This window comes from Nematolebias whitei, chromosome 15 (assembly GCF_014905685.2).
Source record: "Nematolebias whitei isolate Nwh7 chromosome 15, NemWhi1, whole genome shotgun sequence".
Classification (NCBI taxonomy): Eukaryota; Metazoa; Chordata; class Actinopteri; order Cyprinodontiformes; family Rivulidae; genus Nematolebias; species Nematolebias whitei.
Genome location: NC_056512.1, coordinates 29,288,855 through 29,308,084, shown reverse-complemented (window position 1 = coordinate 29,308,084; position 19,230 = coordinate 29,288,855). Strand labels below are relative to the sequence as shown.

The window sequence follows — 19,230 nt, the reverse complement described above, 5'->3', positions numbered from 1 at the left end:
ACAGCTGGGGAACAATCTCCCAAATGATCATGGGCTTCAGTGTTTTCAACCGATGTGTTTTAATGGATCTGAAAAACTATTAGATAAATCAGGAAACTTTTTCATTTTTAATTCAAGTTATAATTCATCATCATAAACCTTCATGAATTTAGGACATTAACTAGCTAGCTAGAAAGATTAGATTAAGATTAGACGGATATATTAGAGATATTTTAGAGATTATAGATTAGATGGATATAAATTAGATTAGGTAGACATACTAGATTATAAATATAAATTACAGGTAAATATACTAGATTATAAATTGATTAGATATAGATTAGATGGATTACATTAGTCAAGTCAAATTTATTTATAGAGCACATTTAAAACAAACTGTTACCAAAGTGCTTTACATAGATTAGATTAGTACATTAGATACTTTATTAATCCCAGGGGGGAATTTGAGTTCACGGAAGCGTTTTTTTTTTAGGTGCTCTTTAAATCTGAGGTTGTAAAACGTGCAAAAAAAAAAAAAAACCGACAGCATCACCTAATTTAAATGTTTTTATTTTATTTTGAGTGATTCTGAAATCCTCATGGAAGACGTCACGGCCGCTGAAAAGGAAACTACTCCGCCATATTCTTTATCTACTATAAGTAACTGGACAAAGTGTGTATAGAAGTTCATTTGCATTTATTTTCATATTAAATTGTGTAATTAGAAACATTTCATTCAGTTACACCAAGCATGATCATCATGAAGTAAAAATATTTAAAATCTACCGGTTTAAAGGACAGCATGGATTCACATGTGTGTCTTAAATTAACCGTAGGTTCAGTAGAAGGTGGCTGATATGTTCCTTTAGATTTAAGTTACAAAATGAAACCTCATACCTATACGTCAGTTGCATCTGTTCCCCATTTACAAACAAACAAAACAAAACAATTTATGTACATCAGAACATTTTCAACATTAAATTACAATTCTCAAATGTGCAAGATTAAGCAAATGTATACTGTAGTCAGATAAAAGATTTCCTTAAATAATGTTCATGTTGAACTGAGGCTGATACCTATGATAGAGTAGTCACGTTAAAGAGATAGTTCAGATCTTCTTTAATGGAGTTCTGTGGAATGGATGTAAATATCTTACCTGCTGTAGACAACTTTGAGCAACCTCAGTTTGGAGAAATTGAGTTTAACTGTGCGCCACCTCTGTAGTGGTTCAAAGAGCCATCTACAGCAGGTAAGATATTTATTCACAGAGCATCACTTTAAAAATAATCCAAACTAATCTGTTTGAGGAGCAGGTGTCTACAACACAGATAGACAAAAGTGACACATATTCAAGGAAAATTTCCTTACAGGAACTGTAAAAGCTACAGTTTTATACTTTATAACTGCAAATAAAGACATTAGGATTCATCTAGAACCTTTTGTGTAGAACCACAACAAAGAGACGCTCCAGACAACAATAATCTGCAAATGATTTGATGCAGTGAATTAATTGCAACTGGACTTTTTTTTTTTTAATCTGTGATGGCGTGTAGAAAAAAACCCCAAAGCATTATGCCTCATAATGTTTGAATGATAAACGCAGCCACGTTTTCATTTGTTCTTGAAGTCCCTGCACACGACGGAAGAAGAAACCAGGTCGTCCTATGAACCGATACAGCTTTAAACTCCACAAAGTTCATTGCACATTTGTTTACAAACAGCTCGCCGCATTTTCTCCACCGTGACGTTTCAAAAATAGAGGTTCCCGCTTTCTTTTTTCTTTTCGAACACAATTTGAATGATTTGTGGCGACAGTAAAACGGAGTTGAGGTGCTGCTTTTCGCAGCATCAACGGGCACCACAACTGGAGCCGGTGGCACGAAACAACTTCCTGCACGTTTCAAATAAGATAAAGCTTTACAAAGTTTTACAGTCGAACCACTTGGATCAGAACTGATTTAACAATCTGATGACGCCCGGCGTTTTCACCGTCTCAAATCCACGACTCGGCTGAAGATGTTCCTGTCAAACGAGAAGGAAAACGCAGTGCGTCGCCTCTGCAGGTGTCCTGAACATGGATGGAACCACGTTTGCAGTTCTTTAACTTCAAATACTGCTACAGAAAGTTTGCACACAGAATTTCTCTTCAAAAAGGAGACAGATTAAACTTACCATGAAGTTAATAACAAATAAATCCTCCTAAAGAAAAAAAAAAGGCAACCACGGAAATAACCGCACAAGCAGGAGCAAAATAATTAGTGTTAAATATCAAGTCTGCTGAGATGAAGGAGCTTATTCCTGTTTGTAGTGATTACCAGCAGTGATGGATTTATTCATCCACAACATAGAGTCGTTTGTTTTTATTTGCATTTTCTTCATCTTTTTGTTTTTTTGGTGAGGCAAGCGTTGTGGAAAGAGGCAACAAAAAGCAGCAGCCACACACCTGGAATGATGAGGATTTAAATAAAGCTCCTTGCATTCTTAGAATTGTTTCTTCCAAGCTGCAGCTGGAGAGGGCGTGTGGCTCAGAACCGGACTGGGCCTCGTCCGTGCGATCTGACGAAAAAGTTTTCTGCCTGACAGGAGCGCCCACAAACCGTGCTTTCATTCTGCCGTTCCCAACGAGGTCGGGCTCAGCGTCGTTACTCAGTAGTGTCGTGACAAACTGTCATTTATCAGTCTAGTCTTTTTCTCCATCCTCGCTGCTTCCTGGAGTGAACAAGGAGGGGAAATAAGTTACACGTCTGGTGAAGCTACAGACAAGACAACGTTCAGATGATGTGTAACTTGAATTTCTTTGACTACTAAACAACCAGAACTAGTCATTTTAAAAGAAGATCCACCCTCCTTCAGTTGTCATTTTACCTGATCAGGACATCAGAAAAAAAGTTGATCTATTTTTAACCTCAAGTGAACAAAAACACAGATGCCACCATGTTGCCATTTATTAAACTAAAAAGGATGCAAAGTGGAAAAGATGTGTGAAAAACTAAGTCTACCCCCCTGACATCAGGACTATTCAACTACATTGCTCAAATAATTGTTTTTAAGTGTTAATCTTGTTAAATTCTTGTTAAAAGTCATCCCGTGCACGCTCCCGCGGCCGCCATTTGGCAGCCCATCGATTTTTGCCACAACACCGGCCCACATTTCCGGGTTGTCAGCGGTGACGAATAATAGATGCGACTTATACAGCGAAGCAACATATTTATGGATTTTTCCACTTTATCAGACATATTTGGACTGATGCGACTTATAGGGTGGTGCGACGTGTACGGCGGAAAATACGGTAGTTTTATTTAAAAATGAACCCACTGGTGGGCCGAACTGAGCACACCTGTGGACCTGATTTGGCCCCTGGGCCATCAGTTAAATAACCCTGATCTACAGCTTGTAGGACCACCTTTGACTTTATTAGTCTCTCGTATGGTTCTGGAGAATTTCAGGCCTCTCCTCTTCTTTGAGGTTTGCAGACCAGCTCTCTCTGGGTTCTACCACAGCATTTCAATCGAGCTGGGGTCTGGACTTTGATTCTTTTCTTTTTCAGTCGTTCTGTTGTAGAGTTGCTGCTGTGTTCAGAACCGTTGTCCTGATGTGTGAGCCAGTTTTGACCAAGCCCATCAGATAGATGGCCTCACATTTGTCTCAAGACCTGGTATATAGAGAGGTTTATGACCCAAATCATCACCCACTACCACCATGCTTGACAGCTGGTGTAATTTGGCCATAATGCACAGGGGCATTTTTTGAAGAAAACCAAGCACAATATATCAAAATAAACATCTCTGCTTTGGTATCTGAAGGACTTTGTTCCAAAAGCTTGATGGTTTACTGAGATGCAACTTTGCACGAAGGTAGAAGCAGCAAGAGTGAACTTAGCTTTTCCATTCTGGCTTTGCTCATGTCCAACATGATGTAATGTGGTGTTTTTGTACATTTCAAGTTAGATGTTAATCTTTTTAGAACCTGCTAAAAATAGATCGTTTATAACATCCTGATATGTAAAACTCAAAACAAAGGAGTACTCCTTATGACTGTGTGATATTTTGAGAAGTGGCATCAACTTGCCTCCTTGTTCGATGTCGGAGTCGGTGAGGTGTGTGAGAGAGAAGCTGGCGATACTTGCTGGTGAGATGGAGAACCGGGAGTAAGTGGAGGAGCTGCTCCAGCTGGGCTCCAGCACTCGCCGGACTGCAGGGGTCGTAGAAGAAACCACCTTAGAGACGGGCTCTTTATCCGTCTTGGGCAGGAAGGCTGGAGCGTGGGGGGTGAAGTCATCATCCCACTCGAAACCACCACCTGCAAGAGTTTTATGAACATGTCTGAACGCCTCAATGAAGAGCATGTATCAGGTGGTTCTACCGTTACCTTCTTCATCTGTTGAGCTTTCAGAGTTAACAAAGCGGTTCAGGTAGCTGGATGTGGACACAGGACTGCTGAACTCCGGAGTCTGACTGCTCAAGCCTGACGAGTGGTCACTAAGTTCCTTAGTGGGGGTCTCCTAAATCACAGAACATTGAAACATCATTTAGATACAAGTCAGACAAATAACTACTGTTTTTTACGCCGTATAAGTCGCACCTTTTTGCATAAATTTGAAAGTCCTGCGACTTACACAACAAAGCAACTAATATAAATTTTTTCCCATATTTATAAAATAATTTTTGGCCGAGATTTGATGATTTCACTCATTCTGACATGGAAAATATTGAACACTACCATTTTCAGCCACTAGAGGGCATTCGACTAATATGGCAAGCTAAGTGTTTCATTAATAGGGAAAAGTGGCTATTAATGAGGTACTTGGCTTGCCATACCAAGCCGCCTTCGTCTTGCTCTGGAACTCCTGGAGCAAACGTCAAACCAGCTGCATTTCGCAGCGTCATCCAGGTGAAATGCAGCTGATTTGACCGTTAAAGTGCATTTATTAAAGGAAAAGTTAAACTGAGAAACACCTTTACTATAATTCTGAGTAAACAAATAATTGTTTTTAAGTGTTAATCTGGTTACATTCTTGGTAAATTTCTCCTGTGCACGCTCCTGCAGCCACCATTTGGCAGCCAATCGATTTTTGACACACCGGCCCATGTTTCCAGGTGGTCAGCGGTGACACATAATTGATGCGACTTATACGGCGAAGCGACTTATTTAAGTTTTTTCCACTTTATTAGACATATCTGGACGGTGGCAAGTACGGTAAATCTGACTGTTTAGTGATGTTTTTAACTCTTTACCTGGTCAAATAGGTAGACTGTGACATCATCGAAGAAGGACACAGCTCTTCTGGAGTTCTTGACACTGCTCCTCTCAGAAAACTGGAGAGATGATGCATTAACGTCCAGCGTAGTGGGTTTCAACAAGCTCTTCAGGTTCTTTGCGCTGCTGTCGTCTGATATGATGATCGGCACCGGGTGCACGGTTTCATCCTCGCTTTCCGAGCTGGAGCTGTGCAGCTGATACGCACGCATGTCGTCATCAGAGTCGTCACTGTTCTCGTCCTCCTCGTCGGCGTCCACGCCATCTTCCAGTCCGTCCAAATCCGATCCGTCCCGCCTGCCCAGGTATCGCCCCTCCACGTCCGGCTCTTTGATTTTATGGCGGTCTGTGGCGTACGTCCTGGTCAGTTTAGCGTGAACTGCGCCCTCCAGTGCCGGGTTCGATGTGGCAGCAGACGGCAGAGTTGTGGCTTCTGGATCTTCTGACGGACTCAACTGATCTGGAATTGTGTCGAGGAGCTTTGGCTTGTTTGCATCTTTCCTGTGGCTGTCGATGGATCCTGTCACCGCGCTCTGATGTTTCTCCGTCATATTTGAAACCATCTCTGGAAGTATGTCCTCAACACAGATATTGGCTGTCCCTCCGAGCTCAGAATGAGCTTCAGAATGAGCAGCTTCAGAATCAGCAGCTACAGAAGGTTCTTGCTGAGAAAATAAAGCATCAACATCTCTTTCCTTGTAGTGTTCCAGAGTCCGGCCTTCAGAGCTCCTCAGCCACGTGACTTCAACAGTGTTTCCTGCCGTCGGCTCTTCAGACTTCTTTTCGGTTTCTGATTCATTGTCAGAGAAGTAAGCAGAGTCCCGATAATTGCTACTTATAAGTGGTTCCTCTGCAGGAGCTACATGATCTGACTGCTGATCCTCACTGGGAGTCTCCAACACACCCTCTGCTTCAGAGATTATTATTCTTGGTGGAACCAAGTTTGCAGAAGCTGTGAGCTCTTCTGACTCTTCTTCTTTGGTAATGCTGATGCCATTTTTTACAGGAGAGCTGTCTTCAACGTTTGGCTGAGAGTTCCACTCAGGAGACTCCAGGTTTTCGGTCTCGTATCCACTGTCTGATATTTTATACGGAGGCTGAAGTTTGTCTTGAGGAACCTGAGCATTCAGCTCCTCTCCTTGCTCTCCCAATCTATGGATGTCAAGAGAGTCTAAAGAGTCTGGTGTCTCAGCTGCGTTGTCTACAGTTGGAACAGTGGTAGACATGCTGTCCTCTAGTAGACTGTCCTGACTGATCTGATCTAAAGATGGACCAGATACCAGGAGAGAAGATCTTACAGGAGGATGTCCATTACTTTCCATGAAGGATTCATCTTGATCAGAGAGATTTGTTTCCAGATCTATATCAGCATCCTCAATCAGCTCGCTTAACGGATCGTTACTTGTTAGGTCTTCATTCTGTCCATTTTCTGAAGAAGACACGTGAATTTGCAGGTTTTCAGATATTTTAGCTCCTGTGGCCTTTGAGGCTTCAAGGTCAATTTCAAGGCTGGAAATTTTGGCATCTGTGCACAACGAGTCTGTAATGGCACTGTCAGAGAATGTAACGATGGGCCCAAACCTGTCTGAAGTAGAATCCAAACCAGAGTCTGCACACCTGTCTGAAGACTTCCGCAGATCGAGGCGTTTGGTGAAAGAGCCATTTCTAACTGGCAGCTGGTCGTTCGTGTCGTCGTCTGTGACCACGGTAATGGAAGGCACCAGAGTTTCATTTCCTACCAGAGACTGGTGCATCTGCTCCAAGCTGATACTTTGAGAGTCTAAAAGTTCGTGTGTGGAGAATGTGCTACTCGCTGCGGGTTTAAAATATGTATCTGGTGCGTTTAAGCTGCCTAAATTCTCGAGGTTGTTCCAAGAACTCATTTTGAAGGATTCCTCTGGCTCATGGACGACGCCGGGTAAGAGAAAGTTCTGCTGGGAACTGGGGAAGCTGGTGAAGTCTTTCATTAGGTTCTGTTCTCTCAGAAACACAAAATTATCAGCCAGTTTGTCAGTACTGAAAAGCCTTTTTTCATCTGCGTTCCCTCCTTCCCCTTCCAATGAAATGGACAGGTGAGGGGGCACCTCTAAAAAAGAACCCCCAAAGCTGTGACTTGAATTTATTTCTTGGACCTCTGAGCTGCCTTCATGGAAAGGGTTCCCGCTGCGCTCTGGAAGCTCCAGAAAATTCTGCCTCCACAGTGGCGAGTCCTCGTGTTTTGATCCATCCTCAGTGAAAATGTTGGTGTGGTAAGGACTGTCGTTTTCAAGAGATGACCAGACGTGGCTGTCAGGTAGATACGAGTCCTTTGAGTCAATGCTTTGGTGGAAAAAGTCAGCATCGGTGCTAGACTCATCCAGACGGGCGTCTTGAAGAACTATAAAATCTTTATGATTTGTTGAAAAGCCCAGGTCATTTCCCTCCTCGCCAACAGCACTCTCACCTTGTTCCTCTAACTGGATGTAATATTCATTTCCATTGGATGACTGTTGCGCATCAAACACAGGTACGATGCCAGGAATTCCTGAAGGAGTGTTCCTGCTTTCTGCTCCTCCTGCCCTGGCTGAAGGATCTGGGAAATGAGCCTGGATGTCCTCCCTGGAAGCAGGAAAGAACATGCTGTGGTAGTTGAGTGTTGTGTCCAAACCTGAGCCTCCGTGGCTGCCGTCGTAGTGGTCGTGCTTGGCCGCCTCCCAAACATACTCGAAGCTGAGACCTTTGCTCGTTTCTGTGACGGTTAGAACTTCATCTAGCTCCTGTCTCAGGGCATCGTCGGCAAACTGCTCCAAGATTGGGAAAGAGGAGTGGCTAACAGTCTGCCGTGTGGACGTGCTGGGCTTGAGTGCATCCCAACGTTGCTCAAAGTCTTCCTCTACGTCCTTCTGGCCTTGCATGCGAAGATAGATGAGCAAACGATGTACTTCCTCTGCTGTGGCTCTCCTTTCTGGAGACAGCCAACAAAACTGCAAGACCTCATACCTGTAGTTACACATAAAACAAACATCTACTTTAGACTTTACACTTAATTTAACAAGGCCTGCAACACAAAATACAAAAACAGAAGTTTTACCAGACTCACCATCTGTCAGAATAAGGAAGCTCTAGCTGTGGCTTAAACAGTTTGACTTGTTGCTCCTTGATGACATGGTTCAGGACCTCCCTGTCAGACAGATGCGGGTACGGCTGAGTCGCATTCTCAAGCAGCTCCCATAAGGTGACCCCTAAGGCCCTATAAACAAACAAGGAAGTAACAGCTGCCGAGGTCAAATATGAGGATGTAATACATGGGATCAGATGACATTTGTAGGAAATGAATCCACAGGACTCAAAAGATCTTTTAGTAAAGTCTCGTCTCTATTCGATTTAGTTAACGCTGTTATATGCGTGTGTTTGCTTTAAAATCAGGGTGACACATACCCCACACTCTTTATCTGTTAATGAAAACATCCTGTGGTTAGCTGACATCTTGTACCCACCACACATTGCCAGGCTTGGTCTGCTCCAAAGTGACGACACCCCCATGACGCTCCCCCACCAGCTCAGGAGCCAGCCACCGCAGGGGCGCAAACACGTCATCCTCTGTGATGATGTAATCCTCCTATAAGAACAGATATGCTTCCGTGAAGACGCTACTTTTCCCTCTCAAGTAAAAATGTCACATGTTAATAGAACATCTGTAATTAAAAAGCACCATTAAAAGATAAATGTGGCTGTTTGAAGCAGCACATCCTGTCACTGCCTCTCCCTTTTCTTACAGAAATAGATCCACTGGGTGACCTTCTCTCATGAGTATTAGATTCTGACGGCTTATCTGAAAGCTCAGCAGTATTTCAGGAATGCAGCAGATCCATCTGCTGAGGACATACGCAGCACGTCCAGTTACAGAGGAGGACAATCTGAAGTTTTCAATGAAATCAACTCTGCTTGATCAAAGACTTTCCAAAAAATACTTGTTTTCTTTCAGGCCTCCTAAAGGCTTAAAAATATCAAAACTTGGGAAATGTCAGCTTTGAAGGTGGAGGAATTTTAACCTTAGAGTGAAATAAATGCCACAACAGAACAAACAGAAGGAAGAACAGATTCTTCTTCAGGAACCTGGAATCAAACTGGGATATGTCTCAGACTAACTGGAACATCTTTTTTTTAATTTGGCAAAAGCACAAAAGAACAAGTTCTCATCTCTAAATGCCTTCAGTGTATCACAAACTCTTGTTGACGATCCAAAAGTGAAGCTACTGTAAAACAATAAGTTGGTCTGGTTAATGGAAGGAACATTAAACCCCTGCAGCACCAGAGTTTTCCTCGAGCAAGCTGACCTTAGTTTTTGCGAGCTCATATTTCAGATAAATTATACAACAAATCGGGAGACAACTGGTGTTTACAGCACGTGTCACCAAAACGTAAGCTGTAGATGGACTATGTAAATGGTAGTGACACACCAAGTAGTTTTATACTGGTGCTTTTTCAGTCAGGGTGCTTTTATTGATACAACACCTACTGCCCACATCTCCAATCATCTTACACCTTTGGGTGTCCCGGGACCTGAGTAGGACGGTGTAATTTATTTTTAAAGGAGAACTGAGTGAAAACTGGTCAAGGCATTAGGAAGTAGGAAGTAAGTAGGATACAATTACAGTAGGAAGTAAATAGTGCAGCTTTACTGCCAGAATACGTGCATCCCTCACCGCTGTTGATCCATTGGACCGGTGGAATTGAAGGAATATAGATCCCTGGCTAGCAGAATTAGCAGCACATGTCTCTGCAGCTAAAGCCTTTAGTTTGTTCAGCTGCAGGACTTGGCTTGAGTAAACTTTAACTGTGTGAGCAGAGTCATTTTAACCAAAAACATGAAACAGGCAAACATCTTTAATCATAAAGCAGCAACATTAGGACAACTGGATTATTGAGCATGCATCAGGATTAGGACAACTTCCTTGAATATGGTGCTGTGCTGACACTTGAGCTATATTAATTAGCTCTGCATAAGGATAAAATAAGGACATGTGAGAAGCATGACCTGGGGCGAATACTCAAATTTTTAATTATTACCAACAAATGTGACATGTTTTTGCTTAAACTGCTCATCCCTATAAGGATACTTGCTAATATAGAGAAAGATTTACTGCAAGTCCGCGTGTCTTAAAATTGTGAATTTCTGAGAGCGATCCTACTGCAACATTTACTTTAATCAAAAGAAGCTAAATGTTTTGACCAGTTCATTTCCAGTTAAACGTAATAAACTTTAGGATGGCTTCTTGTTTTGAGTTCAAATAAAATAAACAAGCTGACGTTTGTGCTTACTTTGTATCTGTAGGGTCCGACACCATAATCACCCACTTTGACTGTAAGATCTGCAGTCAGGTAGCAGTTCCTCAGAGCCAGATCACTGTGAAAACAGAGGGGGACAACATCTGCATGATCTACTGAGTGGGTTACATATTTTACAAACGCAGTAGTCAAAGCTTTGACTGATCCTAAATAAAACAACAGGCGTGTTGCTGCACACTGCTGTGAAGTGTTACTGTCTGTCCTTTTTGTGTGAATGTGGAACATCTGCGTGTGAAAGTGGGAGATCACAGAACAGTAGTCGGAGTGGGGGAGGCAGCGAGAGAAGTCTGGCAGGGATCACAAATGATTAAAGCATCAACAGGAAAATAGTGCAAGAGCCTGGTCGTTTCCCCCTGCTCATCACATTGCAACACTTACACAGGGGCTATTCTGGACTCGGGTGTACAACAGAGGGATTGGAGGGGAGACAAACTAAGGAAGTTTTGTTTGTCTGCCAGGAGAGGGCGTAACAAGCTCTGAGGCTCTGCACAAGAAAACGGATGGTGGTTCTTTCATTCAAGACGCAGGCTTTGGTTTCCTTTTGCTCCTGCAGGACTGTCTGCACACCAAGACCTTTTAAAACCACCCAGTGACAAACACTGCTGACACTAGTATCCTTGTGTGCACATGGTCCAGCTACTGTCAGATCCACTGGAACGTCTAGAAAATAAACGAAGGTGCATTTTAAACCCTCCTGTCATCGGCTGTAGATCAACGTTTGAACATACAGACAGCAGCAGGAAAACAGAGTTCTGACTATGAAATAGTCTGGAAGAGATCCCTGTCCGTAGACGTCCAGATGCCTTCTACTTCCCTCTACCTGCTTACAGGTTCAGTGACAGAGTCATTATTATTAGGTTTAACTTTAGATTCGTTAATAATTACCAAACAATAAAGACTTGGACTTTGTACAAACAGGCCTCGAGAAAAACACATTCTACTTGGTAAGATAGTCTTTCTGTAGTACTCTGTCCAATATATCTAGGTGCAAGAGCAAAAAAAAAAAACTAGAACAAGGATGATTTTTCACCAGCAGCGAGCGCATTTTAAGAAAATATTCACCGTAATTTTCCGCCGTACACGTCGCACCACCCTGTAAGTCGCATCCGTCCAAATATGTCATAATAAAGAGAAAAATCCAGAAATGCATCGCTTCATCGTATAAGTCGCGTCTATTACGCGTCACCGCTGACAACCTGGAAATGTGGCTCGGTGTTGTGCCGAAAATCGATTGGCTGCCAAATGGCAGCCGCGGTAGAGTGCACGGGAGGACTTTAACAAGAATTTAAAAAGATTAACACTTAAAAACAATTATTTGTTTGCTTCACTTTATAGTAAAAAGTGAGTCTGAGTCTACCATTTGTTTAGTAAATGCACTTTGACGGACAAATCAGCTGCATTTCAAAAGCCTCTACTCGCAAACATGAACACGTAGAGGGCGACTCGATCCATTTCTTCCACAATTTAACAAGATAATCACCTAAAAACAATTATTTGTTTGCTCGACTTTATAGTAAAGGTGTGTCTCAGTTGAACTTTTACTTAATAAATTCACCTTAATGGTCAAATCAGTTGCATTTCGCCAGGGCTGTGCAGCAAAATGAAGCTGATTTGATGGTTGCTCCTGGACGAATGTGGCAGTGTATGGCAAGTCGATTGTGTCATTAATAGTCACTTTTTCCTATTACATGACACAACGGCATGTCATACAACCCGAGTGCCATTGAGCATCCGAAAATGGCAGTGTTCAATATTTTCAGTCAGAATGAATGAAAACGGTCATATCTCAGCCAAAAATTGGTTTATAAATCTGGGGAAAATCCATAAATAAGTCGCAAGGCATGCAAATTATGCAAAAAACAAAAAAAAACACGCGACTTATAGGCCGGAATATACGGTAAATGTTGCAAAACTGAAAGTGAACAAGCTTTTGCAAGTTTAAAGTAAATAAACAAGACTGCGTAAGTCTCAAAGAAACTGTCAGATTTAATTGGACACATAAAACAAATGCATGGATTTGTGTTTGTTATTTTTAAAATAAATCCCTGGTTTTATATTTGGTTTGGATTAATAGCCACTGGCATAGTGCGATGCCACTTGGTAGTAAATACAGACCAACAAAACCCAAACATCTCACTGTCTTCAGAATGTAATTAGCTTAGTTTAGATGAAGGTACTAAAGTTACTGTTGAAATCAATCATCAATAAAAATAAATAAACAAACTAGGCCTCGAGCGTTCCTGTTTTGCCCAATCAGGTTTCAAATGTCACTCTTCAGCTCCCCCGTTTCTACCAAACATGGTCACTTCTGGTTGCAAAACGAGCGAGATGGTGACGAGCGAATGCCAAAGTCAAGGTTTCAAATGGCAGCTGGAAAGCCAGCGGGTGACATCATGTAAAAAAAAAAAAAAAAAATCCTCTTTGACATAAAGAATATAAAAATATGTTTTGGAAGCTCTAAAAACCGATGGAGTTTCTGATCAAAACCTTCAAAATAGGACATCTTTATTATTTATAAGATAAACCTTATTTGTCAAATGCACAATCATTCATAGTATAATATACAGCGTCTAATCTAGAGTTAAATCGAACACAAGGAGGATTTTCTTCACGTAGCGCAGGGCTAATTGAGTTCTGGTCTTCTGCAGATACATTCTTCCCCTTGCATAGCGATGCTGAGGTTTCAGTCTGGGACATGAGTTCACACAGAGGAACCTCATGTCTTTGTTTGTGCACCACAACCAGCCAGTCCCTCACGCACGGTTGGCAGCATGTGCCTGTGCTCGTAATCATCCAGTTGACATTTGCTTAATTTATTCATTCACCTATAAAGCGTCTGAGAATTATTTTCATGGCTTCGTATGAAATTAAGTTCTCACAGAAGGAAGCACGAAGACCTCTCTGAGCTGTAACAAGGATAAAAACACAACGCCCGATATGTGGATATCCATTTACATGCAAAGAGCAGAATCATCATATCCCTCTGGCAGCGGACAGCTGACACTGTGGCAATGCATGGGAGCTGTGTAATTGGAACCCTTCGAGCTTATTCTGAGCATGCAAAATAGAGCTGATGAGCTGAGCATCATATGTTACCCCCCAAGCGCCGAGTTCCCAACACCCCCTGCTGGCTGCTTGCCAGACACCCAGTACTGGCTGAGGTGAAAATGAATATGAAGTACAGCCTCTCTAAGCGTGCACCCCTTTTTTGGAGAACACTGGTCCTCTTGAGACCAGTTGGACAGCCAGGGTGCAAGTAAAACTAACAGTTGACCCACATCTTCATAATCGTTTCATACAATGTTTATGACTGTGTAATCAGCACATGACAGGCACATACCTTTAAAATTTAATACTTGTTTCTCAACAAATCAATCACTGCACTCTGTATTTTATGTAACCTAACTCTTAGACATAATAAAGGCAAAAGCAGTTCAAACCAGTAAACTAGACAATGACAGTTATTTTAATCGCCAAAAAAAATGCCCGTTTTCCTGTAAACAGTGTTTTTCTGTTTGTTTTTTGTGAGTACACCCGTATTTTCTTAACTGTGTGATCAGTTTACGTAAATCAAAACTAAGTGTGGCAGTTCTGAAGTGCTACCTGTGCAGGAAGTTGTGCTTGTGAAGATGTGTGACGCCAGCAGCAATTTCACAGGCTATCCTCTGCAGCTGCAGCAACTCGGTGTTTCTGAACGTCCAGTCCTGCTGAGACAGAAAACTCCGCAAATCCCCCTGCAGAGACAAACACACGGCACAGTTAGCCCACCAAAACCAAAAGCATTCAACCAATCCAGCTGAAAGTTAATTGACAAAAAAAAAAGAAGTCCTATAAAGGTGCAATGTGCAGAAGTTGCCACACGGGGGCAGCCTTCTCCCCTCTTCTTGTCTTCTCAGCACTTCTTCACGCTGATGTGTGGCAGAGCCAAATAAGGCCGACACCATTTAAAGCTCTGAGCTGGATCAAAGATTTAGAAATAAGAGTCATGCTCAGACCAGGAAATACACTATGCTTGGGATTTTTTTTGTGTGTGCATAAAAAGTAAAAAATATTGAATACTTAAAAACAAACTAGTTCAGCAGAGGGTTGTGACAGCAGAGCAGTGAGGAGTCAATCATAAAGCGCACTGGAAACAAACGGTTAACCTCTGGGCGGTTTGCCAAAGCGACAGTAAATATGAATTTCAACACGATGTCAGCTGTGTGCAGCTTCACATGTGTGGTTGTCATTCAGGAAAATAGAACAGAACGTACTGCCCACACATTATTGTATGGTCTACAATTAAAACCTGATGTTGACTGCTTTAAATGTCTTGTTAAAAATCGCAAAATTGGCTTTATGGTTGTGTGTGCTTTATGCAAAACATGGGATATCGCAGCTCAGATCCCAAATCAGCCAGCGTGTACCCAGAGGAATGAGCTACTACAACCACACACACAAGTCTGGAGTTTTTGTCGCTTAATCCAAGTCTGTGTGCGTTTGGTTTTGTGTGTATGCTTACAAAGGGTTTACTTTTCCCTAAGCTATTTCTTTCCCAGCAGCTTAGATCAGTCATCTTATGTAAGCACTTTTTTACCTTGTTTCAGTTGCATTCACGCCTGCGTAAACACACAGGAACACATAACGTCCCCACACAACTCTTGGAAGGGGTCTTCACTGAAGAGCTATATTCAAAGTATAGTAAATGATACTCTGTGGCTATATTTATTTGGGAGCTCTTGCAGCAGAAAAACAAGTTTGGGTTCTAGGAAACTGTTGTTAATGAAATAAAAACCAAAAGGATCAAGCTTTGTGTCTGGCAGATGAATGACAATGACTAGACACATTCAAGCTATTAAAATAATTTGAATAAGAATGAATGCAGGTTATTTTTAGTGGTAGTCCAGCATGCTGCTTAGGGATACTAGAAGCAGTTAATTACTGATCACTTATTTTCTTAAAGGTCAAACACAGTAAACATTGCCAAGAGTTATTACTACTATTAATGAAGTCCGTTTTAACAGGATCAATTATCCTAAAGTGGTCCAGGGTGAATTATTCTACAGATGTGTGCATCAGGACGTATTACAGTCGATCCAGAACATACAGCTGTCAGGACGTTAAAGAGCTGAATGTGTTGATATATTGCTGAAAAATGATAACTCAAGATATACATTTTAAACCTAATTCAGCGGGTTCTTGTCTGAGATCATGAATCAGAGACCGACTGATGTTCTGCCCAGAAACTAATGCATCAGACGGTGGCAGTAAGACGACAGCATGAGACGGTTTATGATTCATGCACCAGCAGCTGGTGTGCATTTATTCAAGGGGTGCACAGATTAGAGTTTAAGGCACATTCCAAGTCCCGATTTTTGTAATGCTCCGACGAGACGAAACAATTATTTTCTTCTAAAATTACTATTGCTATATGAGGCGGCTGTGGCTGAGTGGTTAGAGCAGTCGTCCTCCAATGCAAGAGCTGGGGGTTCGATTCCATCAGCGGTCACATGTCGACGTGTCCCTGGGCAAGACACTGAACCCCTCACTGCCTCTGATGTGTGTCCCATCGGTGTATGAATGTGATAAAGCTCTGATTAATCTTCTTATAGCTGTGGTAGAGTGCTGTATGAATGGCTAAACGAGGACACAGATTGTGTTGTAAAGAGCTTAGAGTGTCTTGATCAGATAGAAAGGTGCTATAGAAGTACAGTCCATTTATATAAACTAAAAATTAAACTGCTCATAAAATGTTTACACAAAATAAAACATTTCACTGACTGGCACTGAAAAGTTATAAATTAAAAATAAAACTTCAGGTTTTTAGATTTATACCAAAAAAAAAAAAAAAAAAAAAAAAAAGGCAAAAGCTGATTAAAACAAGATTACAGCTTCTTAATGCTTTAATCTGTTTTTGTTTTGCACTCATCAAAATCATAAATGTGTATTATTTTACAGACAAATGTTTTATTTCCTACTAAATTAAAATATAAAATGAATAATATCAGTGTCCAACGATCAATCAGGTAGGGAGAAAAATACAACTCCTTAAAGATACTGGATTTGCGTTTAGTTAAAAAGATAGAAATTACAGTTTGATAACAGCAACAATCAAACCAATAAATCTTTATTTACATTTTCTCCCTGGTTGCAAATTACAGGTCTCACAAAGTAAGTTGGGCTTAAAACACCACCTGTTAGAATGGCACCTGGTATTTAAACCTCCATCTTTGTGTTGATGAGCTGCAAACTGTAGAAACATTCTAGTCTCTTAGACCTCGTGCTTCATCTGGTTTTGATTTTAACGTTACAAATAAGTAAAAATGAATTATTTCCTAGCAGATAGGAGCTCTAGCTATAGTCTGGGAAACAAATTAAAATAGATTTCTGGTAAGTTTTGCCTAAAATTGTCTGATTTCGGTGAATTATTTGCTGCATCACTAATATACTCTGTGTCCAAAACGTTTTGACCCAGAACGGCTCAGGACTGATAAACCCACCTTCAATCAACCGAGAGCACGACACAGATTAGCTTTTGGAGAATTCAGCTGGTCCTCTGAGCAGCTGAAGAGTCACGTTTCATGTCTGGACATCTAGTAGATGACTGATAAGGCCTCAGCTAATAAGTCGCCATCAACAAGCCATTTTTCCCTTAACGTTCACACAGAAGCCTTTGCTGCAACACACTCACTTTTAAACTGTAACATATTAAACTGCATTATTCAAAGAAAGGAACCACTTTTTGTTCAAGTCGAGATCCATCTTCCAGCCCCCAAAATTATTTATCGAGCAAAAGACAAGCAGCATAGATATCACTCAGTTGGACTCCCTCACACATTATCACCTTCGACAGACAGGACCTGCTCTTCATCACACCAGCCTCCCTAATGGTTTGTGGCGACTCATCCACCTTGACTTATTTCCATGGGCTGTCAGAGAGATTACTGGAGCTGGCTGAGGAAGGACCACAATACCAGTCCATGTGCCAGGTCTGGGCAGCTGACAATACCCTGGCCCAACAAGATTACACAATGTCTGGCAAGATGGACTGAGCTAGACGGGACCCTGTGGGACGTGTTCTGCTAGAAAAATGGGGAGCGAGGTCGAAACTCTGCATTTGGAAAAACTGAACAAGTTAGACTGATTTAAACACAGGAGAGAAAATGTTTGTATGATGATAACTTAAAAAAAACAACAAGCTGGTGTATAACTGTTATTGTTTTTACTGGATTTCCCATACTGGGTTTCTTTAGGAGGAGCTTAGCTTTCTTAAGAATGTACTCCACAGCAACCAGTGACCACAAGGTTCTGGCCATAAAAATGCCCATACACAGCAACAGTCGGAGCCGACACCAGAGGAGTGTAAATGGAGCCTGTTGCTTTACTGGGTGAGGTGGGAATGTGAGAAGTCCCCGGCTTACTGTAACTATGTAACTGTGGTGAAGGAGGGGATTAGAGAAGGGAGGAAGAGGAAGGGAACTCCCCTCAGGCTCAGCCCAGTACACCCTGAAGACTGTAAAACATGAACGAACCAGTGACTACGATGAGAGCCGGAGTCTTTTCAGTGTTCATGGAGACGAGAGTTGAATAAGGATTGAGAAAGAAAGTCTTTAGTCCAAAACGTCCAGAAACCCTGTCATTTACCCACTTGTTTTTGACGTTTGAACAGGTCGTCGTCATGTGAACTCACACATTTCTCAGACTGCTCCGTTAATAAAGTGCTGACACATGACTAATTAATTGCATGTTAGTAAGCATGTGGACACTCACCATTTCAGAGTACTCAAAAACAAGCAGGAAGGGGATAGCCTCAACACACTGACCGAGGCACTGGAGGAGGTTTGGATGCTGCAACACCCTGAAGACAAAGCAGGTTTTACATTTAATGATTATCAGTGAAGCAAACAGCTTTTCAACATATTAACCATTTGCATATCACCAATTTAAACAAGTAACTGAAGTAAATGCTATAATTAAATGAAAGAAGTGGCAAATTAATTGGGTAAAATCCTCACTAAAAGAAAAGACCATTTATTTACCTGTATGGATCCCCTTGCTGCTGCAGAAAGTCATTCCCTTCTTTGGCACTTGCATTAGCTTTTAGCTCCTTCACCACCACTCTGGTTCCTCCTGGGTCGGTGTAAATTTCACTCAGAATAACCTGACGGCACAAAAAACAAAAACAAAACATGAATATGTGAAATAATTATGATTCCACTCATCAGTATGAGTATTTCCAGTGAAAATCTATTACATACGGTATTTTTTGGACTATAAAGCACACTTAAAATCATTTAACTTTCTCAAATATCAACAGCGAGCCGTATAATCCGGTACGCCTCATGTATGAAAACAGACCTACTCATTGATATTGCACCTTTTAATCTGATGCACCTTATAGTCCGAAAAATACGGTAATTCTCTTTCAAGAGCTGATCAGAAAAAAGGTCTACTGTGCAGGCAAGTGATGCAAAATACACATTAGTGGTTAAATGTATAGAAATATTTATTTTTCTTACCTGACCAAACCATCCATGGCCAATCTCTTGGATGTAACTCAAACTGTGACGCCCAACTTTGAAGCCAGTGGCTGCCTCTGAGATAACAAACACATAATCCAAGTAAAGGAGATGAGAAACAAAATAATAATAATAATAATAATAATAATAATAATAATAATAATAATAA

At 41.4% G+C, this 19,230-nt stretch overlaps 3 protein-coding genes across 4 annotated transcripts in view; 2 read left to right on the top strand and 1 right to left on the bottom strand.

Moving 5' to 3' along the window:
- LOC119421599 (septin-9) overlaps window positions 1-19,230 on the top strand; it is a 916,196-nt gene that overhangs the window by 530,586 nt on the left and 366,380 nt on the right. The window lies entirely within an intron of this gene.
- The window catches only part of pvalb5 (parvalbumin 5), a 571,007-nt gene that overhangs the window by 530,586 nt on the left and 21,191 nt on the right, over window positions 1-19,230 (top strand). The gene's annotated exons all lie outside the window — the stretch shown is intronic.
- lmtk2 (lemur tyrosine kinase 2) overlaps window positions 2,254-19,230 on the bottom strand; it is a 31,732-nt gene continuing 14,755 nt past the window's right edge. The window contains exons 4-14 of the mRNA XM_037688963.1: window positions 19,062-19,138; window positions 18,582-18,703; window positions 18,313-18,400; window positions 14,167-14,297; window positions 10,537-10,621; window positions 8,712-8,833; window positions 8,315-8,464; window positions 5,214-8,214; window positions 4,348-4,480; window positions 4,048-4,278; window positions 2,254-2,688 (exon numbers count right to left, since the gene is read on the bottom strand). Of these exons, the coding sequence (XP_037544891.1) occupies window positions 2,660-2,688; window positions 4,048-4,278; window positions 4,348-4,480; window positions 5,214-8,214; window positions 8,315-8,464; window positions 8,712-8,833; window positions 10,537-10,621; window positions 14,167-14,297; window positions 18,313-18,400; window positions 18,582-18,703; window positions 19,062-19,138 (4,169 nt within the window). The 3' untranslated portion in view covers window positions 2,254-2,659. The remainder of the gene's footprint in view (window positions 2,689-4,047; window positions 4,279-4,347; window positions 4,481-5,213; window positions 8,215-8,314; window positions 8,465-8,711; window positions 8,834-10,536; window positions 10,622-14,166; window positions 14,298-18,312; window positions 18,401-18,581; window positions 18,704-19,061; window positions 19,139-19,230) is intronic.